Source organism: Eleutherodactylus coqui, chromosome 2, assembly GCF_035609145.1.
Source record: "Eleutherodactylus coqui strain aEleCoq1 chromosome 2, aEleCoq1.hap1, whole genome shotgun sequence".
NCBI classification, from domain to species: Eukaryota; Metazoa; Chordata; class Amphibia; order Anura; family Eleutherodactylidae; genus Eleutherodactylus; species Eleutherodactylus coqui.
In genome coordinates this window covers 57,214,123-57,235,966 of record NC_089838.1, presented here as the reverse complement: position 1 = coordinate 57,235,966, position 21,844 = coordinate 57,214,123, and the positions used below count along the sequence as shown (strand labels likewise).

Below are 21,844 nucleotides of genomic sequence, written 5' to 3'. Positions count from 1 at the left end.
ATCTCAAACAATCTATACTCCAGTTGATTGTGTAGCCTTTGCATCAAAGATTGCCAACATCATTTTGTATCATATTAGCGACCACCTAGTCTCAAGTATCTACAAGTTCAGCTTGGGTCTTACTATTTCTTTATCTACCCACACTGAACATTTTTGTTCTCTGTCTTTATGTATGTCTGGTTTGTCTTAGCCCTAATTATTTTATTATATTCTTAAATAAAAGTTATATTTTAGTTGTCTTACACTGTGAAGGGTTTGATTCAATTATTGAGACAAATTCTGCCCCTGTGATCTTCAAACAAAGGCTGGACAAATATCTGTCTGGCATGATTTAGTGAATCCTGCACTGAGCAGGGGGTTGGACCCGATGACCCTGGAGGCCCCTTCCAACTCTACCATTCTATGATTCTATAAAGGCATCGAAATGTGTTGGAGTTTTTTCTGTACACACATGCATAGACCCTGAATGACCATCTTATTAGAGCCCTGGACCCCCTCACGCTTGCAGTGAACTCCGAGTGCTGCATGAAAAGTGGACAAGTTTTCCGTGAATCAGCTTCAGTGTGAAGCCAAATTAGATGGGAAAATCCAGCAATCTGAGTGACTTCCAACGAGGCCCTGTCATCAGTGCTAGACTAGCTGGGGCCAGGATTTCACCACCAACCTTGTGGGGTTTTCTTGTGTAACGGTGTGGAGAGTATATCGATAATGGGATGATCCATCCAATGAACGGGAAAGCTGAGGACAGAAAAAATTTCTCACCGAAAGGGGTCAGAAGTGATGTCAAGAATCAATCTGGTGTACATGCAATGTGCAGTCAAGCAGATTGCTGTTGAATACAACATCGGTGCTCCAGCTAATCCGTCCTGTCACCATCCCTCAGCACAACAAACAGGAGTTCTCCTTCAATGGAAGTGTTCAAACAAAGGCTGTAAAAATATCTGTCTGGGATAATTTAGTAAATCCTGCACTGAGCAGGAGGTTGGACCACATGGCTCTGGAGATCCCTTCCAACTCTACCATTCTATGATTCAATGAACCAGTTTCTGCTCCATTGTCTAAGAGAAATAAAATGTGAGATTCTAGTGGGAAAAAGGCTGAGAAAGTTGTATCAATGAGCATTGGAAAAATGTCACCTGGTGAGATGAGTCCAGACTCCTGCTGTACCAGGCTCTTGGTAGGTCAGAATTTGGCACAAGCAGCATGAAATGATGACCTCTTCCTGTCAGCTGATTGGAGCATGTCAGCACCTTATCTAGTTTCCATCACCTACAAGAAGCTTCTTATCCACATGGGCCAATATTCCTGCAAAGCGATTTCAACACCTGGTGCAATGTGCACCACGATGACTTGCTGCGATTCTGAAGGTCAAAAGAGGTCCAACGCACCACTAGATGGGGGCTCTCTAAAGTGGTTACTCAGGCCATACATAAAAAAGTTACAAAAGATAGTTGTAATGAAGTTAACAACTGAAACACACGTCCAGCACTAATTGAGGAGAATGGGAGGGATAGAAATCATCCATATGTAAAACAAAATTGAGCCTGTTAGCAATATAACAGGAGGTGGTGAGTACTCCTTCAATGGAAGTGTTCAAACAAAAGCTGGACAGACATCTGTCTGGGATGATTTAGTGAATCCTGCACTTAGCAGGGAGTTTGACCAGATGACCCTGGAGGTCCCTTCCAACTCCACCATTCTATGTTTCTATAATACTCATTGGAGGGTAACTAAGGGCTTAACCATCTCTTAAAATAGAATAACTTGGTCTGAAATTGTTGAGAACATGTGCAGAAATCAGAATTGGCACTAAACTCTTCTGAAACAGTGCTGTGTGCCGCGTAAAAGGGAAGGGTGCATTTCATCACAAATCTAAGAACCATAATGGGTTTATACTTCATTTTAAGATGACAAATAGGGCTCATCCTTTTTTTCCTGCTCCGTGGGCAACTCTGCATCCAAAACCACTGGTGTATATTATCTAAGACACTCAAGCTCCTTAGCACTCATCAATGCAAGTTCTTTGGTGCAGGGATAGATAGACCATAAGTTTACTCCTCCTTCCATGTGGCAATCTATTGAGATGAAAATGACCAAGAAAATCCCTTAAAATTGTCCTCTGGGCCTTTTATTATTGATGACTTATGATGGATCATTAATAGCTGTACAGTGAGAGTCCCCACCAATAAGCTAATCCTCCAGCCCGCTGTCCGTAGAGCAGGTCAGACATAGTCATTGTGGGCCAGGCCTGAAAGTGTAATAGTCGGCTTCACTCCTATTGAAATCAATGAGAGTGAAGCGAGTTATTACCCTTCCAGGCCTGAATCCTGACCAGTAATGATGACGTCCAGCCTGTTGCACCAACAACGGGCAGAACAATCAGCTGATCAGTCAGGATCCTGAGCGTCGGACTCCCATTGATTAACTACTGATGACCTATCCTGTGGATACGTCATAAATAGTAAAAATTCCAGAGTAACCCTTTAACGTAAAGATAAATCATCGCCAAAAAAAAAGTTTTAGTAAATGGAGCAATATTGTAGCTGTGCTATATAGCAGCACTTCCGAGTGCATGATCTGGAGGAAAAGGAATACTTTCTTAGACCCACCTACTACCATATCACAGTCTTCGATGTGAAAACAATGAGCCAGATTTAGTAATATGGTCTGAAATTTCAACTGGTTAAAAATAGACCAGACAGAAGATGTGCCAAAGTTATCACAATGACATTCGTTTCATCTTTTTAGATGTGTTACTTTCTCTTCTTTATGCCACCTTTTGTACCAATTTAAGCCACACCCCTTTGTCTAAGACACACTTTTTTCTTGGAACATTTTTGAAACATTTTTGAGAGGAACAAAGTATCTAAAACACATAATAAATGTGGTGCAAGGCATGTGTCACGGAACTAGGGGCCGGGTACTGGAAGTCCCTAAAAGATACCCGCAACCCCTGTCCCTACCCACTTGCCCCCCTGGGCTAGGCCCCAGGGCGACAACTGGGCGACGGTCCCTATACTCACTAGGGAAGCGGGCAGGGGGTCAGACTTACAAACAAATACAGAGACAAACAGACACAGAGGCAAGTCAGGAAGTCCGGGTCGGCAACAGGAGAATACGCGGTACCAGGGATTAGGCGAGGTCAAAGTCAGGTCCAAAAGCAGAGGGTTAAATGCTGTCAGAACTCCCGCCCCAGCAGCTGACTGGGGTGGGGAGCCTGCCAGCAGCCAGACCCAGATCTAAGTCAGCAAGTGCAGAACATGCTGATAGAATGTCATAGCAACAGGGATGGCATCGCCGCATCCCCAGCAACCCGATTACCCGGGCGCTGCCTTCTGAGCACAGAAGTGTGCGACCGGAGCCAATGTCCGGGACGCCGGCGGCCAGGGGAGGTCACCAAGACCGGGGCTCCCCTGCGCCGCACCAGATCAGCTCGGGTGATAGGATTGGTGGTGCGGGCACGGAGACCCCGAGAGCAGGCAGTCCTGACAATCCCCCCCCCCCCCCTTCTACGGGGGGACACCGGACCCCCACGACCTGGAGCAGGCTTGAGAGGGAAAGCCCTGTAGAATAATCGGACCAGATGTGGGGCATGAACATCCCTGGCAGGGACCCCGGGCCGAACCCTCTCCAGTGGACCAGATACTGTATCAAGCCCCGAACCCGCCTGGAGTCAATAATTCTCTCTACCTCAAATTCTAATTCCCTTTGCACCAGTGTAGGAGAGGGCGGGTCACGGGTGGGCACAACTGGAGTCACATATCTTTTTAACAAGTCTTTATGGAAGACGTTGTGGATCTTCCAAGATGCAGGAAGGGATACTTTATATGCCACTGGGTTAACCACCCGAGAGATCGTGAATGGACCAACAAAACGTGGAGCGAGTTTTAAGGTCGGAACCTTAAGTTTCAAATTTTTGGAAGATAGTAACACCTGTTCCCCCACCACAAACGGTGCAGAAATAGTGTGTCTCTTATTCGACTGTCTAAGTAGTTTCTCCTGGGAACCCTGAAGGTTCTTACGAACCTGGGCCCAAACTGTGCACAGTTCATCAGTCGAGGTATCAGCACACGGAGTGTCAGAAATAGAAGGAGTAGAGAATGTAAACCGGGGATGGAAACCATAATTACAGAAAAACGGTGAGAATTGTGAAGACAAGTTGACATGGTTATTGATTGCAAATTCGGCGAGAGGTAAGTAATTAGTCCACTGAAACTGATTATCAGAAAGTCGCAGGTACTAGATCAATTCTTGATTCATGCGTTCATTTTGTCCATTAGACTCAGGATGGAATGCCGACGAAAAGGACAAATTAATATTTAGGTTTTTGCAGAAAGCTCGCCAGAAGCGAGCAACAAACTGTACCCCTCTATCCGAGACAATATCCTCCGGAATCCCATGCAGTCGTACCACCTCCTTGATAAATATTTCAGATAATAATTTGGCATTAGGTAGTTTGCCTAGCGGAGCGAAATGTGCCATCTTTGTGAAACGATCGACTATGACCCAAATGACAGTGTTCCCAAGTGGGGGAGGCAAATCAGTTATAAAGTCCATGGACAGATGGGACCATGGCCTAGCTGGAATGGGCAAAGGGAGAAGAGGACCCTCAGGACGTCTCCTGAGACTCTTCCCCCTGGCGCAAACCGGACATGCCATCACAAAAGACCGGACATCTCTGGCCCAGTGAGGCCACCAATAAATTCTGGACAGTAATTCCTGAGTACCCGTGATACCGGGGGGCCCAGCTAGGACAGAAGCATGCGCCTCCTCTAGCACTTTCAACCTCAAGGACAAAGGGACAAATAGTTTGCCTTCCGGAAGGGCTTCAGGGGCAGATTGTTGAGCAGCATGTATCAGTGGTAAAAGGTCAGAGGAGACAGCTGCGAGAACCACCCCGGGGGAGAGAATACTCTCTGGCTCAGATTCTGCAGGTTCCGTGGTACCAAAACTCCTAGACAAGGCATCTGCTTTAACATTTTTTCAGCTGGGTCTGTAAGTCACTACAAAATTGAACCGTGAAAAGTACAGTGATTTGATGGAGTGCTCCTTCCAGGAAGTGCCTCCATTCCTCAAATGCCCATTTAATAGCTAGTAACTCCCTGTTACCTACATCGTAATTTCGTTCTGTGGAGGAGAATTTTCTGGAAAAGTAGGCACAAGGCCTAAGGTTTGTGAATGTGGAGGGACCTTGGGACAGTACCGCTCCAACTCCAAACTCGGAGGCTTCTACCTCCACCAGGAACAGACTGGATAGATCAGGTTGGATGAGGACGGGCGCTGAAGAGAAAGCAGCCTTCAGGGAAGAGAAGGCCGCAAGAGCATCTGGAGACCAATTTCTCACATCCGCCCCCTTTCTGGTGAGCTCCGTTAAAGGCTTAGCCACCACGGAGAAGTTCTTAATGAACTTACGATAATAATTAGCAAACCCCAGGAAGCGCTGCAGAGCTTTTAGGGTAACTGGCTGAGCCCATTCCGTGATAGCTTTCACCTTAACTGGGTCCATCTGAATATCACACGGTGTAATGATATATCCCAGGAATGATATTTTCTGAACACCGAAAACACATTTTTCAAGTTTCGCAAACAATTTGTTCGCCCTGAGGTGAGTTAGCACGGTTCGTACCTGGACACAGTGTGTCTCCCAGTCAGGGGAGAAAATCAAGATGTCATCCAGGTATACCACAACAAACACACCCATGATATCCTGAAAAATTGAATTCATATACCCTTGGAAAATCGCTGGAGCATTACACAACCCAAAAGGCATAACAAGGTATTCAAAGTGGCCCAGAGGTGTATTGAAAGCAGTCTTCCTCTCATCCCCTTCCCGAATATGGATAAGGTTATAGGCTCCCCTCAGGTCGAGCTTGGAGAACCACTGAGCCCCGGAAACCTGATTGAGGAGGTCGGGGATGAGAGGAAGAGCGTATTGGTTTCTGATTATCTGGTTGAGCTCCCTGTAATCAATACAGGGCCTGAGACCCCCGTCCTTCTTCTCAACGAAGAAAAACCCGGCGCCCATAGGAGACTCCGAGGGTCGAATGTGCCCCTTGGTCAAACTGTCCTGAATATAGTCCTTCATGGACTCCCTCTCAGGAACAGTTACGTTGTAGATCTGACCCTTACGGAGTTTAGCACCTGGGATCAGATCTATTTTATTCAAATTCTCTATGAGGAGGCAATATTTCAGAGAGTTGTTTGGAGAAAACATCAGAAAATTCAGCAATATAGTCTGGTAACTCGACCCCCTCCAAAACAGAAGTATCCAAATTCACCGGATTCATGTGATTGGTACAGTGGGACCCCCACTTGACCAACTCCAGCGTGTTCCAACTAATAATGGGATTGTGTTCCCTTAACCAAGGGAGCCCTAAGACTATGTACACCGACAAGTCTTTCATAACGAGGAAGGTGCAAGTCTCAGTATGCAGGGCTCCTATGGTGAATTTCAACTTTGGGGTAACAAGATTGACGAGGCCGGCATGCAATGGAGTGGAGTCTACCCCTGTAACCTGAATAGGAGGATCTAAACATAGCAAGGAACCGAAAATCTGAGCCACAAAATCAAAATTTACAAAGTTTGCTGCTGCCCCAGAATCAACAAAAGCTTGCCCTGCACAAGAGAAGGAACGGAACTCTAAAATGCAGGGCAAGAACATTTTAGACACAACAGGGAGTACCTGAGCCCCTAGACAGTCCTCCTGACAACTGCCTAGGAGCGGAAGTTTCTCCTGCCGAGGTTTTTTTCCCGCAGGTAGCGATGCGATGACCAGACTCTCCGCAATACAAACAAAGGTTCTTCTTTAACCGATATTCCCTTCGCTGTTTAGGTGACATTGTCCCCAATTCCATGGGTCCCGCGGAGGGAGGTGAAGTTGTCGGTCTTACAGCGGAAGTGGCTGGGGAGGCCGGGTGGACCAGACTGGACCAAGCAGATTGTCTGGCCCTCAGGCGCCGATCTGCTCGGATGGCTAACAACATCGCTTGTTCCAGGGTACCAGGCTCCGGCTGGGCTACCAGCAGATCCTTTAGGTCTTCAGATAGACCGGTCAAGAACAAGTCCTTGAGGGCTGAGTCGTTCCACCCCGACTCAGTGCAGTGCTGTCTGAATTGGGAACAATAATCTTCTGCCACTTTCCAACCCTGGCGCAAGGACAACAGTTGAGCCACAGCGTAGGCAGCACGGTCGGGTTCGTCATAGATCTGACCCAGAGCAGAGAAAAACGTGTCTAAAGACTGTCGTGAGGGAGAGTCGTAAGGAGAATGCCCAGTTTTGAGGTTCTCCTCTCAGTTGGGAAATCGCGATGCCCACCCTTTGGAACTCAGTGCCAGACAAGTGGGGTCGCAAATAAAAAAAACAGCTTACAGCCTTCCTGGAAAGAGAAGAACTGCTTCCTTTCCCCAGAAAAAAAAATCAGGCAGCGTGGCCTGAGGCTCAGAGATAGTCGCCAGCACCGAGGAAGGCTGAACCTGAGCCTTGCCCAACACCTGTTCCTGGTGCTCCAAACGGGAAGTCAGGTCCTGTGCCAGGTTAGTCAGGGCCTGGACCTGGTTTGCTAAGGCCGACACGGCCTCCATAGAAGCGGTAAACGTAGCCGGTCGGACAAAAAAGTCTGACCCTTGGGCCGGCCAGTGTAACTGTCACGAAACTAGGGGCCGGGTACTGGAAGTCCCTAAAAGCTACCCGCAACCCTTGTCCCTACCTACTTGCCCCCCTGGGCTAGGCCCCAGGGCGACAGCTGGGCGACGGTCCCTATACTCACTAGGGAAGCGGGGCAGAGGGTAAAACAAATACAAACAGACACAGAGGCAAGTCAGGAAGTCTGGGTCGGCAACAGTAGAATACGCGGTACCAGGGATTAGGCGAGGTCAAAGCCAGGTCCAAAAGCAGAGGGTCACAACGGGAAATCAGATCAGAATAACACGGGTGTAGCCTGGAGACAAACATACACTGGCAATGCAGGAAGGAAAAATGCACGGTTAAATGCTGTCAGAACTCCCGCCCCAGCAGCTGATTGGGGTGGGGAGCCTGCCAGCAGCCAGACCCAGACCTAAGTCAGCAAGTGCAGAACATGCTGATAGAATGTCATGGCAACAGGGACGGCATCACCGCATCCCCAGCAACCCGATTACCCGGGTGCTGCCTCCTGAGCACAGGAGTGTGCAACCGGAGCTAATGTCCGGGACACCGACGGCCAGGGGAGGTCACCAAGACCGGGGCTCCCTTGTGCCGCACCCGATCAGCTCGGGTGATAGGATCATGGGTGCGAGCACGGAGACCCCGAGAGCAGGCAGTCCTGACAGCATGTACACCAGTGTTTTAATGAAAACAAAGATCTGGTACCGTGTTAGCCAGTAGAGCAAAATGTGATTGTTCTCAGCAAGAGAAACAACGTAATCTTGTAAATATGATACCTTTTAATGGCTAACAAAAATACATGATGTAATAATAGCGAGCTTCCGAACCAACGCAGGGTTCTTCTTCAGGCTTAATGGATTGGATCTGAAGCATGGATATTTATACACACTTATAACATACATACTTATGACAAAGCACAGATATGGATGAGATTGGTTAGCACTTAAAAGGAATTCTGCAACAGCAAGCAAACTTTTTTTTGTCTAGGCACTGATAGCGGAGTGAAAGTTTTATGGTCCCTAAATTACTGTTGGGGGGGGGGGGGGAGGTCAGGCAGGCTAGAAATGCTACAAGAGGTACACTGACATTTTTAGCTAAACACTGATAAGGGAGTGAAAGTTTATGGTCCCGGAATTACTGTTGATGGGGGTCTTATCTGTGCAATAAATGTCTCACACTTCCCATTCACGCATAAATCCTGGGGAATAATTTAACCCAGTATTCAGCGTGTCAAAGGTTGTTATCAATTTATATTCCCAAATTCTTCTGTGGTTTTGTGACTTGAAACCATCCTTCAATATCAAAACTCTCATATCTCCTGTGTTATGTCCATGGTTAGAGAAGTGCTCGGCCACAGGTAATTCTCTTTTTCTGTGTTTAATCATGTGGCGATGAGATCTCATCCTTGCTTTCAGTTTCTGTCCTGTTTCTCCAACATAAAGACCCCCAACAGGACATTTACTGCACATGATCAGGTACACAACATTGGACGTGGAACATGTGAATGTCCTGGGATCTTATAGTCCTGCTGTGTGTTGGGGATCCGTATCCTGTCCGCAGTCAGTACATGTGAGCAGGTCTTGCAGCTCCTTACATTACAGGGATAAGTTCCTTTTTGTGTGTCAGAGGGCAATGCACTCCTGATTATAAAGTTCCTCAAGTTAGGAGGTTGCCTGTAACACAGAAGCGGAGGAATATGGTTTTCAGACGGTCATCCTTGTGCAGGGTATGGTGGAGTTTCTTTGCAGTTTTCCTTAGTACCTCTAGTTGCGGATTGTAGGTCACTACTAGAGGCACACGATTGTTTCTTTCCTTCTCCTTGTATTGGAGTAGTTGATTTCTGGGTATCCTAGTGGCTCTGGTGATTTGGTCATCAATTGAGGTGGGATGGTAGCCCTGATTTATAAATGTCCTTTTAAGATGGTACAAATGTTCCTCTCTGTCTGTTGGGTTGGAGCAGATCCGGTTATACCTGATGGCCTGGCTGTAGACAATGGACAGTTTCCATCCTAAACACATCAAAAAGTCCATTGTCTACAGCCAGGCCATCAGGTATAACCGGATCTATTTTCTGCTATAAATGCTGGCAGGAAATATTACTACTGCTTGAAATCCATTTTTCTGAAACCTGCCCACGACACGACCGTTTCTTTCATTCAGGGAACTAGGGCTGTTCTCATTGAGGATTCAAATGAATGCATGTATGTTTTCTATATTAATGCCCCCTCCCCTGTGGCAGCTCCATGGCTTCATTTTTCTTGGTGTCTGTCTCTTATGAATTATGATTCCTGCCGGCTTGCAGCGCTTATGATAAACTACAGCAAGTCCATCAGACCTATTATAGTGAAGGATCAATACATTGCGCTGGATAAGATCTCTTTCTGAGTGCCCGCATTGTAATGAAATGAGCTGTCCATACAGATAAGAACCTCGCCGTCAATAAAGCCATTTTAAAGTGTATCATTGACGTTAAATACGCAAGATAGTTTAATATTTTTTTCATTACCTGCAATAAGCATGATTGCTTTTAAAGAGCACCTCACATGCAGGCAACAGTTTTTAAGACAACGTTTCTATGACCAAGCGCATGAAAGTATTGTCTGGTTTTATTAATTAGGTAAGTTGGTCGCCCCATAAAATGGCCCAGACTTTAACCTCTTCATACTGTCATATACATCCTCCAGGTGCAGGGTTTGTATGGAGAAAGACTGTTGGCCAATCCCGCTCTACACACGGTGGGTGCCAGCTGCGCCCTATCGCAACAGCTGCAAACAGCGCTTAAGCCTTTACGTTTCCTAATCAGTGTTCGGAGGTCCTAGACTGCCCCTCCTCAATAAAATTGTGAGGTGCCATTCAGTTGTCATGACAGCCCATGGCCTTTTGAAGGACCCCAGGGCTGCCGTGTATTTATGCCTATTAGGATGCCTGCAGAAGTACCATATACTGCATTACTAATGTATTATAGTATATGGTATAGGCAATCAAAGAAACGCAGGTTCAAGTGCCCTATAGAGACTTATGAAATAAAGTAAAAACAAGTGGGGAAAAAAATATTTAAAAAAAAAACAACCTTTTCCCATAGTTCTAATTTAAGAAACCAAACCTACGTGGTACGGTCACATGCTCAGCGTGCATCAGGAGCCCCAGAATCTGCTTTTCAAACATCTGCACTACTAGAGTAGTCTTGATGGGTGGTTCACTGCCAGATAGTGGTTTTGGACTTTCTGCAATAAGTGATTCGTCACCGTCTTCCTCTGGATCTTAAAGGGGTTGTCCCGCGAAAGCAAGTGGGGTTAAGCACTTCTGTATGGCCATATTAATGCACTTTGTAATATACATCGTGCATTAAATATTGGCCATACAGAAGTTATACACTTACCCACTCCGATGTTGGCGTCCCCGTCTCCATGGCGCCGACCGAAGCCTTCTTCTGCCTGGATTAGACGCACTTGCGATGAAGGGGCCGCTCCGGCATGCTCGCGCCGCACAGGTCTTCTGCGCATGCGCAGAAGACCTCTGCGGCGTGAGCACGCCGGAGCCGGACAGAAGAGGGCAGACTGCGCAAGCGCGTCTAATCCAGGCAGAAGAAGGCTTTGGTCGGCGCCATGGAGTCGGGGACGCCAACACCGGAGGGGGTACATGTATAACTTCTGTATGGCCAATATTTAATGCACGATGTATATTACAAAGTGCATTAATATGGCCATACAGAAGTGCTTAACCCCACTTGCTTTCGCGGGACAACCCCTTTAATTGGTTGCTAGCATCATACTTGAACTGTAATCCACGAGCCAACAGGAAGGGTTAACTATTGCCTAATGCAGAAATCCTAGATCTTACATGACAATGAATTGCCCAGCAAACCACTCCATATGGCGCTCGGTGGTTTGAAAAGCAGATTCCAAAATGCGATGTCACTTTTGCAAGACTTTTGACATATCATAGCAACATGGAAGAAGTTTTGATTGGGGTACAAGTGCTGAGACCCCAACTAACTGCTGAAAAGAAGGCACAGAAGCACTCACCCAAGCACTATGCCATTTCTAGCTGTGATCTTCACGCGTCAGCAGCTACAGACTGCCACATAGAAGTTTATATATGGTTTCTCTTCTGACAGAACAAAAGGATTAGCCATTAAAACTCAACATACCTGATCCTTATCTCTCTGCCTTTCTCTCTCTCTCTCTCTCTGCCTGTCTCTCTCTCTCTCTCTGCCTCTCTCTCTCTCTCTGCCTGTCTCTCTCTCTCTCTCTCTGTCTCTGTCTGTGTCTCTGTTTCTGTGTCTCTCTGTTTGTGTTTCTGTGTCTGTGTCTCTCTGTCTCTTTCTCTCTCTCTCTTTCTCTATCTCTCTCTGTCTGTCTCTCGCTGTCTTTGTCTGTCTCTCTTTCTTTAATATTAATGTGAACCTGTCAGCAGGATAATGCTGCCCAAACCACAGGCAACATGAACCCGGGACAGGTATGCATTGCTATGTGGCATTTCAGAATAAACACACTCGGAGCTTGGTTCCAAGTCAGACTTCTAAATGATGGAGAAGGAGCCTCTCCCCGCCATTATTATGCAGAGTGACGGCTGTTTTCCTATACACAAAATGCACAGAAAAATACATTTATATTGTCTCATGAATTGCTTCTTCTATTTCTTACATTACTTTTTTCTGTGCTCCTTTTGCAGAGTGGAATGGTCATGAAGTGGCGATTTCAGAAGAGGGGGATAAAGCAAACAAAAGTGTTTATTTTCACACATCATTTACCAACTGCAGATGAAATTCCTTTTTAATAAGCTTTTTTGTTTATTTTTCTTATACTTTTTTTAGTGCCAAATCTTCATTAAAATGTAAATTGATAATTAAAAAACTATATTAAAATATAAGAGTCTGAGTGTTATTTTACAAATGTATAATGAGTAATTCTGGCGGACATATCAATTTTAAATCCTTTTTATTTAACACATAGTTTTATTTTCTGTGAACCATAATATTTAAAGGGTTTGCACATCTGGATATCCAGAGAGTATCAAAGTGTTCTAAGCTATTAACTGATTTTTGTATTGTGGCTTTTTGTTCTTGCTTTCTATGACATACTTGCTTCTGGTGCTGTAAGATCAGAGCTCAGTGGGCATTCCCTGTGAAATAGGGAAATAAAGCTAAAAGTAGATTCAGCTGCTGCTCTCTTGGAAAGGAGATCCATATGGTGCATAGAGATATAAAACACTTGGCCAGATCCTGGCAAGGAGCAGCAGAATAAAAAGGGATAACTTCAGCACCATAAGATATATTACTTTATTGAAGACTCCTATACAAATTGTACACAAATTTGTGTTTTTTAGCTTGGATGAGCCTTACTCATAACTATTGGCTGATTTTTATATTACTTCTTTTTTTTACTTGCATGTTTGCTTATGGTACTGCAAGTTCAGAGCTCAGTGGGCGTTCCAAGTGAAACATGCAATCCAGTTTCCCCATCCTTTCATTTATTATTCCAGCCTGTGTACATATTTACTTTCCCCCTTCCTCTTAAAACTATCAATTGCTGCTCTGGCTGTGATTTATTGTCTGGGATATATAACATGAGGTTTATGAATAATAACTAGCTTTGACTGCAGATGCTTTTATAATGCAGTAAGATGACAAGGAGTTGAGGATTAAAACAAGTCAGCAAGAAAATTCTGCTTGTGGAATTTCTAGTTTTAACCAGGAAAGAGCTACATTAAAGCTTATTCCATTCTCAGCTGGTCATGGCCAAGATGGCAATACCCCTCTGTGCATGGCTTGGAGTAAGGAAGAAGCTAGCGGTCTATGCTACGTTACTTCCATAGTCGCACCAAAGTGAACGAAAGTTGCTACGACCGTGTAGCAAAGGAAACTACACTGTTTCCCTAAATTGGAAGCTGTGGAAATGGCATACTTTGCTGTGCTATGCGGTTTCCATAACTTTCATTCCCTTTTAAGAGAGATTTGGAAACCGCTTGGCTGTTTAAATGCTCCTGAATACATACAGCTTGGGGTGGAGGGTGTTCAGTTCTTGAGATAAATGTGGGACCAGCATCTACCAGACTTTTATGGCATATCCTGTGGGAATACCCCTTTAAACTGGTGCACAAAGGTATGCAACAATGCAGTGTTGTTGGGCCAGCCACATGCTCTGTTGCTGCTAAGTTCAGACTCCTATCCAGTACCATACAGCCAGGGGGAACGGGAACAAAGGTTCCATGTTCTAGTAATCATGGGGTCCCAGTAATTGGTTGCTTGAGGCCTCGGTCACACGACCGTTTTTTGGTCCGATCTGCACACTCTCTTGCGATCTGCAGATCTATAGACCAAATGCATCCCAATGGGATCGGTCACATGTCCGCTTTTTATGCAGATGTGCGATCAATTATAGGACACAACGATTCGCAGAATGTGCCTATCTGCGTTCTGCGCATCGCTGTGTTCAATATATGCGCTCAATGAGGCCGGCGGCAACAGCGCCGACCCCATTGAGAACATATACTAAAGATCGTTCTCCTCTGTAACAGCTGTGGAAGAGAAGAACGATGTTCACCCATTGAATTCAATGGAGCCAGCAATACAGCCGGCTCCATTGCGTTAACAAATGCAATCCTAGGCAGACGGCCGGGATTTGGCTATGCGAAATCCCGGCCGTCTGCCTAGGATTGCATTTGTTAACGCAATCCTATGGCAGCTTCCAGGGGCGGAATTTCCGCTCGTCTGCAGGTGGCCTAAATCATCCCAGACAGATATCTGTCCAGCCTTTGTTTGAACACTTCCATTGAAGGAGAACTCACCACCTCTCCTGGTAAACTGTCCCACTCATTGATCACCCTCACTGTCAGTTTTTTTTCTAATATCTAATTTGTGTCTTCTCCCTTTCACTTTCATCCCATTGTTTCTAGTCTTTCCTTGTGCAAATGAGAACAGGGCTCAATACACAGCTCTTAAGTCTCCTCTCAGCCTTCTATTGTGCAAGCTAAACATTCCCAGATCCTTTAACCATTCCTCATAGGACATGATTTGCAGACCACTCACCATCTTGGTAACTCTTCTCTGAACTTGCTCCAGTTTGCCTGTCTTTTTTAAAGTGGGGTGCCCAGAATTGGACACAGTATTCCAGATGAGGTCTGACTAAGGAAGAGTAGAGTGGAATTACCTCATGTGATCTAGACTCTATGCTTCTCTTAATACATCTCAGAATTGTGTTTGCCTTTTTGGCTGCTGCATTACATTGTTGACTCATGTTCAGTCTATGATTTATTAGTAGAGATTATTGCGGCAGCAGAATATTGTAAAAATATCAAAACTTTATTCCTCCATTGTGCATAAAATAACGATGTTTCGACCAGTAATGGTCTTTATCAAGCTTTGTCTATAGACACTCCTCACCAAGTTTGGTTTTCTATACAGTAGTGCTGCTGTCTATCTTTTCTCTACTACTATGATTTATTAGTATACCCAAGTCGTCTTCACATGTCCTGCTTGTCCCAATTCCTGTTGTTCTATATGTGCTTCTTTCATTTTTCTTCCCCAGATGTAGGACTTTGCATTTCTCCTCGCTAAATACCATTCTGTTAGTCGCCGCCCACTGTTCAAGCTTTTCTAGATCTTTTTGAATATTTTCTCTCTCTCCCCCCTACTGTTGGCTATCTCTCCTAGCTTTGTGTTGTCAGCAAATTTGATCAGTTTCCCATCAATTCCCTCCTCCAGATCATTTATAAAAATGTTGAACAACACTGGGCCTAGGACACAGCCTTGTGTTACCCCACTTGATACATTCTTGCACTTGGATGTGCAGCTATTTTGGACCACTCTTTGAGTATGATCACTTAGCCAGTTCTGAATCCACTTAACAGTTGCCTTGTCAATCCCAAATTTGGTCATTTTTTCAAAAAGTATGGTATGAGATACTTTGTCAAATGCTTTACTAAAGTCAAGATATACTATATCCACCGCATTTCCCTGATCAACCCAGTAGCTGATTCTGTCATAGAAGGAAATTAGATTCGTCTGGCATGCCTTGTTTGTTACAAGCCCATGCTGGCTCTGGTTAATTACTCCATTTTTATCCAAGTACTTGCATACATAGTAGCATAGTATGTTAGGCTGAATGAAGACCATGTGCAACTGGGGCAATTGCAATAAATGAAATTGAGGCCAGTACAGCTTCTGCAACACCCACGCATGGGATACTGCAGGGAATGACTCTACCCAAGCATGCGGCTGGAGGGTGTAGTGCGTGGACCTGTCACGGTGGCACTTACCAACTCTCAGTCCTGGAGGAAGTTAGCGCAGCAGAGGATGGGGGTCACCAGTCCTTAGGATGAGGGGATAGTCGTAGATGTCCTCAGAAATGGTTGAGGCCCGGTAAGACTTTACTTGCATTAAACTTGGTATAATCGGTAGTTACAGGCATCATTCAATTGTAGAAGTTACAGGCAGAAGCTCAGAGGTTGGGAGGAAAAAAAAAACACAGGAACAATACGGCCCTATAGTCCACGTTATCTATATGTCACTGGTCCTGGACATTGAGTATACTCCCGAGGAGATAAAAGACAGGAATCACTCCACATACACTCTGGCGGCAAAAATTACTTGAGGAGATGGCTTAGCCTAGATGATATTCATGTGGGTGTCACAATTACGTACCTTTGTGTGGTGATCCTAATGGCGGACAGCCACACAAGGAAAAGATGCCTGTGATGTGAATGGGTCCTCCATATTAGAAACAAGGAAACCAGAGGTGTCTCCCTGCACCGCTGAGGTTTCTCTAGCGGATCAGGGAAGAGGAAAGATCCTCAGCTCCTCCATAGGGAGCCTCTCCTCCATTTTCAGCTAAAGGTGCTTCCCTGCATCACTGTGGGTCCTCCAATAGCATGGGTGGATGGATGATTATCAACAACCTTTCCCGCTCTCAGACACTCACATTTATAACCTCGCTTGTACCACATGACACAGTAGGAAACATACATTCAGGCTGACAGGCAATGATTTTAGGGGAATTGCCCTTCCAGATGCCGCAGCTGTGCAACATACATCCAGAAAATTGACATGGCAGTTTTGCACAGTGAATCCACATGAAACAGAACATGTATGACATTTATGGAGGGGAACAGGATGTTATTCTGGGACAGTACAAATGTCCCTCTAGTTCAGCCTGTTTTAACCTCCCCCTTGTTGGTCCAGAGGAAGGCAAAAAAAAAAAAAACAGCGAGCCATTTAGCTCCTATGGAAGAAAAAATTCCTTCCTGACTCCATGATGGCAGCCAGAGTAATCCCTGGATCAACATTTAAGATAAGCAACGATGCAGGTCACTTAATGTCTATATTCTGTAATGTCGTAGCACTCTAGAAAGACATTTAGTCCCCTCTTAAACTCCCCTATGGGTTTTGCCATCACCACATCCTCAGGCAGAGGGTTCCACAGTCTCACTGCTTTTACAGTAAAGAACCCCCTTCTATGTTGGTGATGAAACCTGCTTTCCTCTAGACATAGAGGATGCCCTCTTGTTACCCTCACAGTCCTGGTTGAAAACAAATCATGGGGGAGATCCTTGTATTGTCCCCTAATGTATTTAGACATAGTTATTTGGTCACCCCTTAAGGATAAATAATCCAAATTTTGATAACCTCTTTGGGTATTGTAGTCCTCCTATTATGTTTATTAATTTAGTTGCCCTTCTTTGAACATCCCCTCTTCCCCCGCAAGCACTGCAGCATCTTTCCTGAGCAACGGTGTCCAGAACTGTAAACAGTATGCCATGTGGGGCCTGACAAGTGCCTTGTATAGTGGAAGAATTATGTTCTCGTCCCTCGCCCCTATACCTCTTTTAATGCACCCCAAGACTTTATTTGCTTTTGCAGCAGCTGACTGGCATTGATTGCTCCATTTATGTCTACAGTCCACTAGTACCCCCAGGTCTTTTTCCATATCATTTTTCTCTAGCAGTACCCCATTTAGTGTATATTAGTGACATCCATTTCTCCTGCCCTTGTGCATAATCTTACATTGATCCACATTGAACTTCATTTGCCATTTTTCAGACCAAGCCCCCAGCTTGTCTAGGTCCTTTTTGTAGCCGCATATTGTCCTCCAATGTATTAATTGTCACGTATAATTTTGTTTCATCTGCAAATATTGATATTTTACTGTGTAGTCCCTCTATCTGGTCATTCATAAATATGTTGAACAGAATGGGACCTAATACTGAACCCTGTGGCACCCCACTAGCAACTGTGGCCCAATCAGAGTACGAACCGTTTATTACTACCCTCTGCTTTCTATCTCTGAACCAGTTCCTTACCCAGGTACACACGTTTTCGCCCAGTCCGAGCTGTCTCGGACTGGGTGTCAAATGCTTTAGAGAAATACACATATACTAGATCAATAGACTCTCCCAGGTCCAACCTAGAACTTTCTTCATCGTTGAAGCTGATCAAATTGGTCTGACATGATCGACCCCTCATGAACCCATGCTGATGAGAAGTTATGCCGTTGTTTTCCTTGAGGTATTCTAGGATGGTGTCTCTCAGAAACCCCTTGACTATTTTTCCAATTATTAAAGTAAGACTTACCAGCCTGTAGTTACCAGGCTCTCTTTTAGACCCCTTTTTGTATGTTGAAACCACATTGGCAATGCACCAATCCAGCCGTACAACCACGGTCTCAATAGTGTCCAGAAATATAGCAGTCTAGCTATCACGACACTTAGTTCCCTTTAGAACCCTTGGGTGTATTTCATCCAGGCCTGTCGATTTAACCAGTTCTGCACTTCCTCCTGTGTTAGGCATGTAATATTTAGTGGGGGGCTTGTTTTATTTCCCTGCATCTTGTGTGGCGTTTCATTTTCATTCGTTAATACACGAGAAAAAAACTTTACTGAAGTTTAGTTTTTTTTGTAACTCCATGACGAGACGGTTTGTTAAATGACAGCTGGAAATTAATTATATTGTGGTCACTATTTCCCAAGTGTCCCTACACCTGCACCCCCCCCCCATGCTTCTGTCTGGTTTGTTAGGTAATAATAAGTCCAGAGTGGCCCTCCCTCTAGTTGGCTCCCGCACAAGTTGGGTAAGGTAGTTATCTTTAATTGTTCTCAAGAACTTATCACCCTTGTGAGATTTGCAGGTTTCGTCTTCCCATATTATATCCGGATAATTAAATTCCCCCATAATAATTACTTCATTGGGATTTGACACCTTTTCTATTTGCCTTAATAATAAGATTTCAGTTTCTTTTGTTGCTTTGGGTGGCCTATAGAAAACCCCTATCAGTATTTTGTTATTTTTTTTCTCCCTGTTCAACGCCTGCACCTATATCTTCACGTAGCTTCAGCATTAAGTACGATTTGACATAAAGACACACTCCTCCTCTTTTCTGATTTTCACGGTCTCTTCTGAAGACATTGTAACCCTTTAAATTCACCGCCCAATCGTACTTTTCATCAAGCTATGTTTCCTTTATTCCTGCTATATTGTAATTTTCATCAGACATTCTCGCTTCAAGCTCACCAACTTTACCGATCAGACTTCCTGCATTAGTTGCCATACAATTTATTCAGTGGTGGTAGTTCGTTATATTCATTGTGCTACTAATGGTACTATTAGCTATTCTGTCAGTTCTAACTGTACCAACCCAACCCCCTGCTCCACACCTGTTTCCATTTCTTGGTCCAGGTCACTATCTACACTGTCTACCCCCAGTTTCTCTTTTTGTGCTCCCCCTTACCCCCCCACCCCCCCAGTCCCTAGTTTAAACACTCCTCCAGCCTTCTAGCCATCTTCTCTCCCAGCACAGCTGCACCCTCCCCATTGAGATGCAGCCCATCCCTACGGTAGAGCCTGTAGCCAACAGCAAAGTCAGCTCTGTTCTCCAGGAACCCAAACCCCTCCTCCTTACACCAACTCCGGAGCCACTTGTTTACCTCCCTAAGATCCTGCTGCCTTTCTAATGTAGTTTGTGGTGCTGGTAGCATTTCCAGGAAACTTACCTTCAAGGTTCTCGCCCTAAGCTTGGATCCTAGGTCCCTAAAATCGTTTTTGAGGACCCTCCATTGACCTCTAATTTGTTCATTGGTGCCAATGTGCACCATGACCCACTGGATCCTCGCCAGCCCCTCCCAGTAATCGCAATCTGATCTGTGATGTGTCAAACTTGAGCGCCAGGAAGACAACACACTGTTTGACGATCCTAGTCTTTATGGCAGCTTGCACTGTCTGTCCCCTTTATAATTGAATCCCCCACCACTAGGACCTGTCTAAGGCTGCCTGTCCACAGCTGCGGAGGAGCAGGGGGGAGTACTAACAGGTCTCCTTGCTAAGCCTATCTGATAAATAAGCTCACCGCGAAAAATCGCAGCATGCCACAATTTGAATCCTGCGATCGGGAATCGCTATGATTCTCCGCTCATGGACATCGGGCTGCGCTTTCCATAGTTAGGTCTATGGAAAGCGTTCACTGCGTTACCCGCGGCCAGATTGTCGCTGCGAATAACGCAGTGACCTATCACCCGTGGACAGGAGGCCTAACCTGCCCTGCGCTCCCTGTCCCCTTCTCACTGGAGTAGTCATCTCCCTGCTGTTCAGAGGGCATGTTGTGCTGCAGCGGTGCTGGTTCTGTAATGACATTCCCCTCATCTGCAAACTTGCTGGGTTGTGCCAGTTCAGGACTAGCCTCCCTGGTTCTCTTCACTCTATCCCTCCTATCTGTCACCCACCTAGCTGCGTTCTCCGCATGCTATTCCGTACTATTATCTGCCCCTGCCTCTACCCCAGCGAGTGCCTGCTCATTGAGCAGCAAACTCCTTTCCAATGGATCTCAGTGTTGCCAGTCGCTCATTTACATCCAGGATTTAGGCTTCCAAATGTGCAACAAGCGCGCATCTTGCGCAACAGTTTGCACCCTCGATCGGCTGATCAAGGACCGCATACATTGCACAAGTAGCACACTGAACGGCTTTGTCGGGCATGGAGCTCATCCTAATTGAGATCTACAATTTACCTACAGAAGTAGTGAAGATTGATTAGATCACACTCCAAACAAGCCTCTCTGTTTGTAACCGTTCACGTGCCTACCCCTTTTCGCAACCGCTCATGCGCCTCTGCCCGTTCGCAATCGCTCACGTTTTGTTTTTTTTCTTGCTCACACACTTATTGCTTGCTCTCACTTAGTTACTCAATCTGCTTCACTTGCACCTCGCTCACACTTACATGCAGGCACTTAATGACACAGACCCTTACCCACAGACCCTTACCCACAGACACTTACTGATTATTACATGCAGGCGCTTACCCACAGACACTTACTGACACTTACACATAGGCACTTACCCACAGACCCTTACCCACAGACACTTACTGATTATTACATGCAGGCGCTTACCCACAGACACTTACTGACACTTACACACAGGCACTTACCCACCGACACTCCCTGACACACGCAGGCACTTACCCACCCACATACTCTGACACACGCAGGCACTTACCCACTGACACTTTCTGACACACGCAGGCACTTACCCACCGACACTCTCTGACACACGCAGGCACTTACCCACCGACACTCTCTGACACACGCAGGCACTTACCCACCGACACTCACTGACACACGCAGGCACTTACCCACCGACACTCACTGACACACGCAGGCACTTACCCACCGACACTCACTGACACACGCAGGCACTTACCCACCGACACTCACTGACACACGCAGGCACTTACCCACACACACAGGCACTTACTGACACTTACACGCAGTTTTTTACCTGCTGGCACTTACTGACACACGGATCCTCAAGCTGCTCCCTCGCGGTCTCCTAGCGGTGGGTCCAGTGCCACGCGTGATGTCCCCTTTTCCTCTGCTCCGCTCCCAGCGCCTGGCGCCACTTCCGGTTAGAAGCTGTTTAATAATTTGTTTGAAGATCTTTTCCGGTATAAAAGTCAGGCTCACTGGCCTGTAGTTTCCTGGATCCACCTTCTTCCCTTTTTTGAAGATAGGGACAAAATTTGACCTTTTCCAATCTTCTGGGACTTCTCCTGTTCTGCAGGAATTTTCAAAGATTATGGCGAGTGGTTCAGCAATTACCTCCGCTGCTTCCCTTAGTATCCTAGGATGTAATTCATCTGGACCTTGACACTTGAATTCATTTAAGCTAGCCAAGTGTTCCCTCACCATCTCTCTGCTTATAGATAGCCTGCATTCT

General features: G+C 45.7%; 1 protein-coding gene across 3 annotated transcripts in view; it reads left to right on the top strand.

The window, feature by feature from the left end:
* The window catches only part of RNF130 (ring finger protein 130), a 516,622-nt gene that overhangs the window by 438,829 nt on the left and 55,949 nt on the right, over positions 1-21,844 (top strand). For 2 of the 3 annotated variants that reach the window (XM_066591021.1, XM_066591019.1), the window contains one exon: positions 12,317-12,514. The exons of the other annotated variant lie outside the window; for it this stretch is intronic. In XM_066591021.1, the coding sequence (XP_066447118.1) occupies positions 12,317-12,408 (92 nt within the window). In that variant the 3' untranslated portion in view covers positions 12,409-12,514. Of the gene's footprint in view, positions 1-12,316; positions 12,515-21,844 lie in introns of those variants that run through there. 3 annotated transcript variants of the gene reach the window in all.